General features: G+C 48.6%; 1 protein-coding gene across 1 annotated transcript in view; it reads left to right on the forward strand.

Annotated features, from left to right (window-relative positions):
* The first annotated feature begins 612 nt into the window (after window positions 1-612).
* The window catches only part of LOC119383536 (solute carrier family 13 member 3-like), a 30,895-nt gene continuing 17,712 nt past the window's right edge, over window positions 613-13,795 (forward strand). Inside the window, exons 1-6 of the mRNA XM_037651745.1 lie at window positions 613-918; window positions 4,672-4,830; window positions 6,427-6,576; window positions 8,943-9,228; window positions 10,211-10,385; window positions 11,447-11,563. Of these exons, the coding sequence (XP_037507673.1) occupies window positions 634-918; window positions 4,672-4,830; window positions 6,427-6,576; window positions 8,943-9,228; window positions 10,211-10,385; window positions 11,447-11,563 (1,172 nt within the window). The 5' untranslated portion in view covers window positions 613-633. The remainder of the gene's footprint in view (window positions 919-4,671; window positions 4,831-6,426; window positions 6,577-8,942; window positions 9,229-10,210; window positions 10,386-11,446; window positions 11,564-13,795) is intronic.

Consider the following 13,795-nt stretch of genomic DNA (forward strand, 5'->3'; position numbering starts at 1 on the left):
CCGTTCTTCAGCACTGTATAAGCCTCCTGTGGCCTCCTAACCTCACTGAGCCCTATTACATCCCATTTAACACCCTCCAATTCCTCGAATAGTACAGCTAGACTCGCCTCACTAGATAAAGTTCTAGCGTTATACGTAGCCAAATTCAGATTCCAATGGCGGCCTGTCCGTACCCAGAGATTCTTAGCACCCTCTGCTGCGTCGCAGGTCTGACCGCCGCCTTGGTCAGTTGCTTCGCAGCCGCTGGGGACTGAGGGCCGAGGGTTAATTGGTGTATTCATGTGGGAGGTAGTGGCCAAGTACTACACCAGGGTGGCCAATCCTGCTCTGGTGAGGCAGTGCATTGCTGGCTGTGGTCGCCAGTGAGGCTGCACCCCAGGCCTTTTTACACAATTCCATCATAACGCGGATTTTTTTTAAAATCCGGTTGGGAATTGTCCGGCACCGGGATTCGAACCACGGACCTCTTGCATGCGAAGCTGATGCTCTACCACTACGCCATCGCTGCATCGATGCAGCGATGGCGTAGTGGGTACGTGCCATGTTCCAAAGGCGCATCGTCATCACGAGCTCGAGCTGCTCGAGGAGAAGCCTACTGAGATTAAGAAGACGCCATATCTATACAGCGCAACCATGTCTCAGGATGCCGTCCACAGGGGCCCGACGTCCAACCCTCCGGACCCGAGCCGGTCGGCGGTACAGCCCGATCGCCGCTACTCGTTCGGCTTCGCCCTGTGGCGTGGCAAGAAGCCCAGCACTGACGAAGAGGGCACACAGGCCAAGACCACGGAGTCGCGGACGCAGACGATGCGCGGCCTCGACACGGGCTTCTTCCTTCCCGAGGAAGCCTGGCGCTCGGACAACATCGACCGGCTCAACCGCACCACGCTGCCCACGGACATGACGCCGCCGTTTCGGGTAAATGACGCAGTCGTGTCGGAACAGCTCTCACCACGTGCCCACTTTCGCTAGGGAGTTCTAGTTTTAATTAATAATTGAAGGGATTTTACGTCCGCAAACCAAGATATCAGTATGAGGGACTCTGTTGTGGAGGGTGTTGTGTTGGTGTTTCGGTTTCGAAAATGCCTTGTAAGATGCCAGGGGGCGCCGCTCTGGTGTCGTTATTCTACCGGCGCACTTGTAAATAAAAAGAGTGTGTGAGCGGTACTCGTTGTGAGCGGACGTACTTCTTTTCTTCGGCGCTTCGCGCCAACCCGCGTGTTCGGGGCTGGACGGCGTCCCCGCCGGCCGCGTTCGTCGAGCCGGTCGTCTTCGTCTGCTTCCCTCGTCGGGACCACCAGCCGCCGATACAGCAATGGCGACGAGGTGAAGTACGAACAGTTTCCTTCGTATTCCTTTTTGCTGGTCCGCCTCAATGATTTCATTCTGCTGCGACGCCACTTCGGCGTTTCCCGCCATCGCTTCTTTGTTCTCCGTAGCGGCCGCCGCGTCGCGTCTCTTCTGCCTTTTCCCCGTCGAGCGGCTCCGCGTCTATTCGTGAACACTGCGGACTTTCTTTTCGCGTTGGTGCTTCTCGTTCGTTCTCGTTTTCTTCGTTTCGTGTAGAGTTTTTCTCTTGTGATGGCGTCTCCCATACCTCCACCGCTTTTTCTTTCCACGCCCGGCGATCCGCCGATCCCTTGGGCTGATTGGAAGCTCATTTTCGAAGCCTACGTGGATGCCATCGGGAATGACGCCCGCAAACCGGAGCGGCGGAAGGCCCTTCTGCTTAACGCATTGGGCCACGCCGGCCTGAAACTCTATCAGACTTTGAGTTCCGTCAACGCGTCAGAGACGCCTGCGTCGTCTGACGTATTCCAAGCCGCAGTCGCATTGTTCGACGACCATTTCAACGACGCGTCCTGTGATTATGTCGCGCGCCTCCGCTTCCAAGAGCGTCGTCAGCTCCCCGGTGAGCCCGTGGTAGACTTCATAGCTAGTCTCCGGTCGCTAGCCGCGTCCTGCGGGTTCGGCGCGCTCGAAAATGACATGATCAGACAGCAGCTCTTTATTGGCGTCGCGTCGCAGAATGTCCGTTGCCGACTCCTCCAAAAAGGATCGTCCATTACTCTTTCAGAAGCCCTCTCGATTGCGCGAGAGGACGAACTTGTCCGTGTGCAGTTGGAGCAATTCGCTCCGCACTCAGTGCAGCAACTTTCTGCTGCGGGGGGCCATGGCGCCGGCCCTTTGTTTCACGGGACGCGCCAGCATGGCGGCCCTTCTTCTTCATCTCGGCGCGGCGGTCAACATGGACGCCCGCCAGCACAGTCCTTCCGTGGCGGTCAACATGGACGCCCGCCTGCACAGTCCTTTCGTGGCGGTCAACATGGCGGCCCCTCCGCTTCGCGGCGTCGAGGAAGCCGTCAAGATGGCGGCCCAAATTCTTCTTTTCAAAGGCAACAGGGAGCGTTTAGCTCATTTCAGCAATTTCCGTCGTCGGTTTCCACTCCACATTGCTTCCGATGCGGTTCTGTTCAGCATTTAGCCAACTTTGCGCAGTGTCCGGCAAGAAACCGCACTTGTCTTGCGTGCGGAAAAATTGGACATTTTCAGTCCGTATGCAATTCCCGTCCAGTAAATCGTCTTGAACCAGGTTCTTCGTCTGCTCCTTCGAGCACTGCTCAGACCAATACGGTCACAGTTCTAAACGTGGATGGTCTCCACACTTCTTCCGAGCCACGTGTTACAGCTTCAGTGGGCAATGTGCCCTTGTCTTTTCTGGTGGACACAGGCGCTTCAGTCTCATTAATCAACGCCGACGACTTTCAGCACTCATTTCCGCACATTCAGTTGGCACGCTCGTCTACCGTCCTGCACTCATATTCAAAGGGAATCATTCGCCACTTCGGCCAATTCACGGCCAACGTCAAGTACGCCGGAGTGCAGGCTCCCATAACATTCTTTGTAACACCATGTGGCCGATCTCTTCTTGGCCTTGATGCCATTCGGTTGTTCGGCATCACCATCTGCGGTGATACACTACAGTGCTATTCTTCTAAATCCCAGAAAACTTTTCCGGTACCAAAGGGGACGATGCCTGCTTTACTGACCTCGGCTCCAACGCAGTCTGCTTCGTCGATTGTGTCGACCGTTCGTGCATCGCCGACTTGTCCCACGGCTTCTGCGTCGTCCACTGCGTCACCGCCTACGGCTTCGGAGACATCTTCTTCGTCGATGCCGGATCGACCTGTGAATGTGTGTGCTTCGCCTCGTGCGGTGTGCCCTGTGCGTGTGCCTGTGCTTCAGTGTACTTCCGATGTGCATCCGCCGGCCGTGCCTGTCGCTGTGCGGGCGCCCTTGCTTCGGTCCACTTCGCCGATGCGTCCGCCAGCCAGGGCTGCCCCACCGGTACCTCGACATTCAGCCTGTGGAACGCTTCCTTCGCCAGGTAGGGAGGACTTGCCAAGCGCGTGTGACCAGGGTGCACAGTCATCTGCTTCTACGCCTCAGAGGCGCCGCTCTAAGCGGAAACGTCGGAAGCCTCGACGTTATGAGGACTATGTACAATAGTTAGTCATAACAAGTTCTTTTCTCTTATACTCCTGCCTCATTACGTGCCGTGGACTTACTCTGTGTGCATTACTGATGCATTGTTTCTCTGTGTAGTGTGTGCAGTGTTCTGTGCAATATTTCGTAAATAACTGAACTGAATTGTCTTACGCATTTTTCAAATGTGTATCTTATGATTTTCCGTGTGATTTCAGTTTTTCATGCTTTCTTCACTTTTCAGTTTTTCACTTTTCTTTCGAGGAGGGGATGATGTTGTGTTGGTGTTTCGGTTTCGAAAATGCCTTGTAAGATGCCAGGGGGCGCCGCTCTGGTGTCGTTATTCTACCGGCGCACTTGTAAATAAAAAGAGTGTGTGAGCGGTACTCGTTGTGAGCGGACGTACTTCTTTTCTTCGGCGCTTCGCGCCAACCCGCGTGTTCGGGGCTGGACGGCGTCCCCGCCGGCCGCGTTCGTCGAGCCGGTCGTCTTCGTCTGCTTCCCTCGTCGGGACCACCAGCCGCCGACACAGCAGAGGGCTCCGGAAATTTTGACCACCTGGGGTTCTTTAACGTGCACCTAAATCTAAGCACTCGGGCCTCTAGCATTTCGCCTCCATCTAAATGCGGCCGGGATTCAATCCCGCGATCTTCGGGCCAGTAGTCGAGCACCATAACCACTGGACCACTTTGGCGAGTAAGTTCTAGTTTTGCGTAAGCACACTTGCGCACTTACGTTGCAGTTGCGCGCATTGCGGGACGTTTTGGCTCAGGCCGCAGCAACTTTTCATTTACAGAAGCGCAAACGTGCATAACTGTCCTGACGCCATTAACACCTGCCACTTTTTGTTAAGGAGCGATCTGTTGTAACCAAGCCACGCACGCTATTGCCAAGTTAAGCAGTCCTCAAGCTAAGGGTCGTGAAACCTGTCTGAGCCCCCGCCCCCTCTCACATTTTGACTTGTTCATGGCCGAGGGCAACTTACATTAGCATATTTTGTGCTCTATGCTTGATACAGGAAGAGAGAGAAGGCGAGACGAACAAGGAGCTCTTATTTTTGGCGCCAAACGCCAGCAAAAATGTCGTACCAACGAGGCCCATGTTTGAACCATTCGTTGCAATGTTCCCGTAGGGTGCAATAGCTGTACTTTTGGCCCAATTGTGGCGTTCGCATTGTATGCGCAGCGCTACGAGCGGACGCTGACGTTGAGATACCTGGAGGAGGACGTGTCCACGTTGAGCAACGAGGAGTATCTCTCGTCCCAGACTCTCAGCAAGCTGCGCCTGGTGCTCGGATGGCTGGCGCTCCTGGCACCGCTACCGCTGCTCATGCAACCCGCACCGGTGAGCAGCACGAAGCTGCGTAGTTGGTCGCGGTTCGAGCTCGCGTTGATCAGCACAAAGAATACGAGATGCCTATAAGAAATTAATGAATATGACACGTCATAATTTATTCGAGTGATTTTAATGTAATAACATTACCGTATTACATTGCACGATGCTTCGTCGACGTCCGCGTGACTTTTCTTGTACTTCGCAACGATTTGCACCTTACCACATTCCGTCCTACCGCTGCTGTATATACAAGCCTATCACGCCTACGATGCTCAGATGAGACACAACAGCAGAACGAGTACTTTTTGCCTATTGTTCTTGAAGGGGTCGTGAACCACTTTGCACAGTAACCATTGAATGACCTCAGCATTGAAATTTATTGCCTCGCAAATCGATTGCCGCAAAAATTTTCCGAATCCGTCAAGAACGAGCGGAGTTACAGGGATTTGTTGCTCGCTTTAAGCGCTTTCTCTCTTCTATCGTCCCGACGTGCGCGCTAGAGGATACACAGGGAAGAGAGGTACGGCGGAAAGATGTTACGTCAGCGCGCGTCATGACCTCGGGAGCGCGTGATGAAACGCGTTCGCTCTCTCCTGTTGTGATTTCTGTAGGCCCTATAGTGTGGCTACTGCGTGATGTTAGCGGACTGGGAACGCGGCGACAGCACGTGGCGGCACCCCGTGGCAAGAAGCGCATCTCATCCAAACGCCGCTCTTGATTTATATTGGCCATTAGCCAACATTATGCTATCTGCTGTTTGACGTCAAACAGCAGTCGCCGGCAGCTCCGACGAGAGTATAAGCACATGCCTCTGTATAAAAAGAGGGCGCTTGAGAAAATCGCGCTCCGCTTGTGAACTCGCCTCGCCGAGCGTGATTGCAAGATTTGGTTGAGTTGTTCGTAGCAGTGTCCGGTTTCCGCAGGATGTTTTTTCACAAAGCACATGGGCTGGTTCATCATCATTATAATCATCAGCCTGACTACTGCCACTGCAGGGCAAATGCCTCTCCCATGTTCTGCCAATCGACCCGGTACTGTGCCTGCTGCGGCGATGTTATATCCGCAAACTTCTTAATCCCACCTGTCCACCTAACTTTCTGTCTCCCCCTCGCGCGTTCATTAAAGGGTTGGTTCATTACCCCTTTAAGTAAGCTATATTAGCGACAATGCAGCTAATTTGCACAATACACATAGTCGATGTTGCAGTATCTATAACCTGCATGCATATTTATACAAGTGCGAACAGCAACTATTGCAACCATGTACCTTTATAACAGAGCAGCGGGGCGGAGATATAGTGCCAAAATGCTACGACAGTCTGCACCCACGTGACCACTTGAAGTCACGACAGGCGCAGCTCTCAGGTTTTGTCTTTGTAAATCTATTATACTAAATAACTTAGCGTGCTCTGAGGCTTGTCGCCGTTTTCTTGGTTGTTGACGCCTGCTGCCTTCGTTTAACGGAAGAAATCGCCATGTCTGTACGCCCCTAAGGCCCTCCATCTGTTATAATTTATTTTCATACCTTCCTCAACTACTATATAATTGTAAGGTGAGAATTGTTATCCACAAGATCCCAGAGCAGCCTCTCTTCTTGTGGCCGCAGGCCTTCCACTGCCTCTACGTGGTGGTCACGACAAGCTTGCTGTGGATCTTGCGCCCCGTGCCTCTCTGCGTGGCCGCCCTCTTTCCCGTCGTCGCCCTGCCGCTCATCGGTGTCCTCAGCACGGAAACCGTATGCGGGCTCTACTTCAACGTAAGCGCCACTTGACTCCCTGTAATGGCGTGAAACCTGCGGCAACGCACAATTCCCGTGTGTCCGCAAGCACACCCAGTTTCCATGAAGAGCGTTTCAATAATGCTCATCACCAATTCAGCATCCCGCAAGTAAATTTAGACAGTTTGCATGTTATATGTGTAATTTCCCGTCGATTAAATCCACGGTGGCGTGGAGCAGTCTCTTGGTCCATATATCATGCGCATGTTGCATTTATGGGTCGATAAGCATTTAAAAAATCTTACTACGCTGTCTTATAGTATATGTTAATTTCCGGAGTGGACGTTTAAGTTATATTTGCAGATATTAACGGACATTCTGTGAGCTGTTCCCGGCCTGCATTACACACGTATCGCAGGATGCAACCTTGAGAGCTTGAGCGTGTAGTTTCAACATGCTTTAATACGATCTTGAAGGCATATTTTGCATGCCGCCGTTGCTATCACACATGAGAACACACGAGGAGCTGTAAGGGGTACACAGCGAAGTTGTACGTGAAATAGTGATGCTAGACAAATGCTGACTCGCCTAGACGGGGATTGAACCGCGCCGACTCACGTAGTCATTGGTCGAACAGTGATACACTTCCTTATCGTGCGAGAAAAAGCGTACTTTACCGTAATGGTCCCGTGGGCAGACGGACTCTCTTTCAGCAAGCACTCAAGCTTCACTGCGCTTATCAAATCAGCGCACTGATGCACCTGGAAAGAGTGTAAAAAAATTCATGCACTTGCACTCAACGCGAAAACTACGAAGTGCGCAGTAGTGATTCGCCTGCCCTTCAGCGACGCTCGCGTTCACGGGTAGCGCGTTGTCTTTCCAAACATGCAGCCTGCTCGGCGTCCATGGCGGGAAGGGAAACATTCATTTGTGATGCAGTGGCACCCTTTCCCCTCCTCGTTCCCTTCCTCCTCACCTTTCTCGTTCCCCTTGCTATACTATACCATATACGGCTATGCTATGCTTTAACTTCCCCTCCTCGTTTCCATCCTCCTCAAATCTCTCCTCCTCATCCTTACTTCCTTTTCTCACCCCTTGCTATACTGTACTATACACTGTGATGCTACGCTGTACCCTCCCTCTCCTCCTTTCTTTCCTCCTCACCATAACTTCCCATTCCCCCTTGCTGCAGTACTCTACTACACATAGCCTTACCGTTCCCTCCACTCCATGTTCACCCTCACTTCCCTTTCCCACCTCTTTCTGTAGTTTAGTACACATGGCTATGCTATGCTATGATTCATCCTCCCTCTCCTCCTTTCCTTCTTTCTTACCCTCACATAGATTCTCCTCACCCTCACTTCCCTTTTTCACCACCTTGCTATCCTACACGGTACACGGCTATGACACGCTTTACACTCTCCTCCTCTTTTCCATCCTTCTCACTCTCATATCTCTCCTCACCCGCACTTCCCTTTCCCACGCCTTGATATATTGTACTATGCACGGCTGCGCTATGCTCTACACTCTCCATTGTCCTTTTCCCCCTCCTAATCTCCACATCACTCCTCACCTTCATCTTCTTTTCACATCTCTTGCTATGATTTACAATACATATGGCTGTGCTACACATGGTTTTCCCTGCGTGACGCCATAAATGACTATAGTATTCTTTACCTTTTGCCCTCCTTCTTTGCCAGCTCCTTTTCCTCACCCCCACTTTCCTTTCCCGCATCCTTACTATACATAGCTATGCTATACATGAATTTGCTTGCGTAGCGCCAGACATTGCTATGCTATGCGTTGTCCTCTCCCCTCCACCCTTCCCTCCTTACCATCACTACCATTTCCCACCTCCTTGCTATACATGGCTATGCTATACATGGTTTTTCCTGCATGACATCATACATGGCTATGCTATGTTTTACCCTCTCCCCTCCACCTCACACTCACCTCCCTTTCCTGCACCCTTAGTATACATGGCTATGATATGCATGGTTTCGCCTGCCTGACACCATACATGGCTATGCTATGCTTTACTCTCTCCCTTTATCCTTCTCATCCTCACTTCCTACCCCCTTGCTATACATGGCTATGCTATACATGGTTTTGCCTGCGTGACGCCAAGTGTTGACATAAGATGACAGCATACAATGACAGCATACTGCCTTCTTCCTCCCCATACCTTCTTCCTTTCCCTCCTCCTTATCCTCACATCACTCATCCTCAGCCTCACTTCCCTTTTCCCCTCTCTTGCTATACATGTATATTCTACAGGTGGCTATGCTATACATGGTTTTGTCTGCGTGACGCCAAGCGGCATGAGACGACGACAGCATACGACAGCCCGGGCCCCTAAAGTGCATTGCACTCATGCATTGCACACGCCTTCATGTGTATTCCAGGAGAGCATCCTGCTGTGCCTATCGAGCTCTCTGATGGCGGCGCTCGCTCAGCGACAGGGATTACAGCGCTGGCTCACCGTCACCTGCTTGCGCTGTCTCGGGGGAAGCCTGCGCTGCCTGCTCTTTTCCCTGATGTCGACGACTGCACTGTGCGCTATGCTTTTGAGTGCGCCGGCGGCCGCCTACGGAGCCATACCCTTAGCCGAGACGCTGGCCAAGGAGTTCCAGCGAAAGCCGCCGCAGACTTCCCCAGCGGTCGCTGCAGTCGGTCAGGTCAACGACCCTGGTGAGGTTATTGCATCTCAAGGGCACCGCTTGTACTCTTGCTAACGACCTTACTCTCATTAGTGCAAGGGAGCTTTTTTACTGCAACGACCTCAATGTACACCTAAGATGACATAATTCCTACTTGGCTACCTGAAACGGATCGAAGTATCAGACATGAGAGCCCGACAACGATAGTTCATCGTATGGAGTTTTCATCTCAGCTCTCACTGCTACTGTCACGCGTTTACTTGCCAAATGCTCGCCAAAATGAAAAAAACATTATGTACGAATATGACACAGCGTCGCCATCAGCGGTTTGACCTGATCTTACTGGTCTGAAGGTGTTAGCAAAAGACAAGTTTTTGACAAGCGAAGGACAAAGACTTTGAGATTGCATCGTTGTCCGTTTTATTTTTTTTTGTTACATTGACGACCTTACTGACAACAAAAAGAAAGTTCAGGTGAAGTTTGTGAAACTATCACTGTTGAAGCAAGGACGAACTATTCAAAATTAAAGGAAAGTATTGGCGAGAAGTCTGAGAAGATCAAAACGATATTTCGATGTGAAATTTAAAAAAAAAAAGGTATCATGATTTCGCGATTTAGAATTGCAATAAAACGCATATTTTCATTGTACCTTCATGCTCTGTAGTTTTTTCCTGTTTCGCGTGACTCTTTCTGTTTGTCTGTTTTATGCCTCTTATAATTCTTCAGTTCGGTTGCAGAAACCAAGAAGTTGACTTTAAAAATAGAGAAAATTAATTTAGAATAACCTTCTGGCATTGATGAGGTTGTCGAGGTAATGGTAATCAATTCTGCAGTACATGAGAGCGAACCTACAATTTTCTTCACTCCAATTTTCACCCGCTCACCTCTAGTGAACAGCTTGTTGTTTCGTAATTGGCATTGTTTCATTGTGAGATTTTCGTCTTGTTGCATCATGACATGTTATTCAACTGAACCGAAGCTTCACCTCTGAGCAGAAATGAACCTCGTTTCAGATCCAAATCCTGGTTTCGGTGGGCAGTCAGTGGATGACTTCTCCATGGGCGAAGAGCGTGCCGACAGCGTTCGGAAGGTTCTCCTGATCGCTGTGGTTCTGTCCGCCATCATGAGCGCCCCTGCATGTCTCACCGGAGCCTCGGCGAACATGTTCCTCAAGGGTTTCCTCGAAATGTGAGTTCTGTGTATCTAAATGGGAGATCGCAACTTATTGGTGTCGTCTTCCAGGCGTGCTTATTTGCTTCGCGCAGATTACGTTACTCGAAGTGGAATCTCTACGTACGTGCCGTTGGGGAACGCGTTACATGGAGACTAAAGTGAAAAAATGAATCAGTTTAGACTACTAAATTATACTCTGAAAACTCTATTGCGTTTGTTTTTGCCATTATAGGTTTAATATTACAAGACAAACACAAGGTCAAAGTTTCATTTTAAAAGTTCGAGCCGAGATCTCCGCACGTGACGTCACTGATTTCAAAGTGTTTCTTTCGTATTTTGGAGAAATCGGTTAAACTAAATATCCTGAAACTCGGTATGCCAAGCCCCTGGCCCCCTCAGAGCACACTGTACTTCATATTTACCGATTAGGAACTACGTAAGTACTATTAGACGCCGTCAAAATTTATGACGTCATGGCAATTGGTGCGGGAGCTTTAAGGTGGCACCACCACCCGCATTTCCGTCTTGCTCGTTTACTCGCCTACCAATCGTCTTCTCGCGGCAAGCGTGGTGGCTTTGGTGCTGTTAAAGAGTAATTTGCTAATACGAGAAAAATCGTTTCACTTTCTAGTGTACCTTTGATACGTGTGTGAAAAATAACGCTTTGTGCTTCGGCAGTAATGCGTGGGTTAGTAAGTTGTTCAGAGAAAAGAAAAAAAAACTTACTACAATGAAATCGTATGCGGATTCCGGAATCATACTGTAAATATGATTTTTACGTTTAATAAGGGGGCTTTTGTAAATTCCTATGCCTCGATTGTAACGCGTGGGTTCTGAACCATTCCTGACGCTTTCGTCTTAGGCCAGTGGATGGCGTCGTATCTCATAAGTAAGGAGCCAGGTTTACAACAAACACCTCACGCTGGATGCTCGAGCTATACAAAGTTTTCCTTACCGACAGGATGAAATCGATGTTGTAAATTCGTAAAGGAAGCAGACGATTTGCGGTCATGGTGTTTTGCGGTGGTATATGCTCGACACAGAAGCGCAAGTTTTGTGTTTTTTTTTTCTTTCAGTGAAGGATACCACAGTATGGTCACGTTTTCGAACTGGGTCACAGCCAACGCCATCTGCGCTGCCGCCAACATCATGGGCCTGTGGCTGTTCTTCGTTTTCCTATACGTTCGAAAGATGTAGGTGAACCTCTAGCCCTCTCTTTCAAGTTTCCTTCTATGTAACCGAAGGTTATTGCGTTCTCTTGAAGCGCTGCAAGCAGCGTAGAAACGGGAAACAAGCTTAGTTGCGAGAGTGTGTCAGCGTGGCGAGCATAGCAGAAACATATACGTAATCTCTAACGAAGAAAAAAAAGTAAGGACAGAAAGTTTCATCAGCCGTTGCGGCTTTTATACTTCATCTAGCTGAAACAGACCACTTTCACAATCGAACCCATTGAGTAACAACTTCTTCATAACCAGACACGAAGTTGTTCTTGTCCGCTGCAGTGTTACGAATTACAGCAACTCAGTGGTTATAGCTGAAGACATTTCCTGCCACGGCGGCCGCATTTAGACGGGGTTGGAACGCAAAAAAAGAAAAAGGAAAAAAGAAACACGCCCGTGTGTTTAGATATAGGTGCGCATTAAAGAAACCCGGGTGGCCGAAACTAATCTTGAGTTCCCTCACTACCGTGTGCCTTATAATCATATCCTGGTTTGGTCACGTGAAACAGCAGATCTTTTTAATCGCTGAAAGCCTTCTCGGTGCGTTAATTGCACGTCGATACTTTGAAGGCACACCGGCGTCAGCAGCGCTCTGCGTACGTCGTTGGCGCAAACGTGTCCTTGGCTCACATGTAACTGAACACGATCGCAATGAGAACGAATCAATCAATCAATCAATCAATCAATCAATCAATCAATCAATCAATCAATCAATCAATCAATCAATCAATCAATCAATCAATCAATCAATCAATCAATCAATCAATCAATCAATCAATCAATCGGATAAGCGTGAGGGGGTTGGCATTGCTTTTGTTTTACGACGACAGCGAAGTCTTAGGACTTGACCATGACATATATCGCCAATTTTTTGCGTAGTTCGGGCAAGCCTGAGATATGATTTTTTCTATTTTTTTTTTCTGGCGTGAAAATGTTTGAAGCAAGAAATCACGCACGAACAGATGCTGCAGTCACGCGGTAGACAAGAGAAAGTGCATGGCATCTGCGTCATTGGACGATGGGGCACGAAAACGCGGAGTAACATGAATGGAAGGTCATTCTTTTTTAAAGTCAAAGCTGGTAAGATTTGAATATTGACTGATAGAGAGGTATGAATTTCACTGTTGGGTCGTTTCAAATACGTAAGCATGCTTATCATAACTAGCAGATTACAGCAGCTGATATAACAATACGAAATAAATAAAGTAACATGTTTAAAGTTTGTTTAGAATAAAGGTGGAGAATTCAGAGTAGTATGTACTCAAGTAATGGAGAGCTGTATGCAGCTGTCCTTAAACGAAAGAAAAAAAAAAGCAGAAGAATGTGAAGACTTGCTTGAGTTGTGACATCGCTGACGGTTATTTCTGGAGCTAAAAAACTTATAATATTAACCTATCAATATTTCGGAACTTGAACCCCCATACCTTCAAGACGCGCCAACACTATTGCTCAGGTTGGCACATTAGTCCTTACGTCCCTCGTTCCAATGATTTTTAATTACTATTAGAGCAATTATACACTCGAAACAGGGATTGCATTTAGCGTCCGTCTGTTAATTAACCCTACAAAGTGCTTTGCCATTTAGGGATGAATGCATCACTCAAGATACGTACACCTTGTGTATATCATGTTACTGCGACAGCAGCTGAGACTTCGACACGACCTTTGCTTTGTCCATTTAGGCGTAATTGAAGTTGAAAATGCTTCAGTTATCAATGAACGTACACATGTTTATGCACGTTTGGTGCAAATAGAGGTCACATGTATTGAGACACTGTAACGGGACTTCGCGTGATGTTCAAACACTAGCAATGATGATCAACAAAAACATTTTCATTATATCATTGAGGAAGGGTACTTGAGTAAGAACATCGGCAGTTTACATATTTATGCAAATAATATAACAAAAACAATGCAAGAAGTGCTTCGTCGCAAAAAAAAAGAAAGAAAAAGAAAAAAAGACGACAAGGCTGAGCGTTGATTTTCAAATCACATGTATGAATGAGATCATGTTATCCCTTAAAATTGAAACACTACTGTTCATCTTTAAATAATGACACAAAAATAGATTTCTTAATGTTATACAAAAAGGAATTGCACTGTGTTAAAAGGAAATTGACTTTTTGAAAGTATTGGGCAGTTGAGACCTCGGGATTAAAAAAAATACTGTGTAGTAAAAAACGCGTAATGTCTGCATTACCGCAT

This window comes from Rhipicephalus sanguineus, chromosome 2 (assembly GCF_013339695.2).
Source record: "Rhipicephalus sanguineus isolate Rsan-2018 chromosome 2, BIME_Rsan_1.4, whole genome shotgun sequence".
Classification (NCBI taxonomy): Eukaryota; Metazoa; Arthropoda; class Arachnida; order Ixodida; family Ixodidae; genus Rhipicephalus; species Rhipicephalus sanguineus.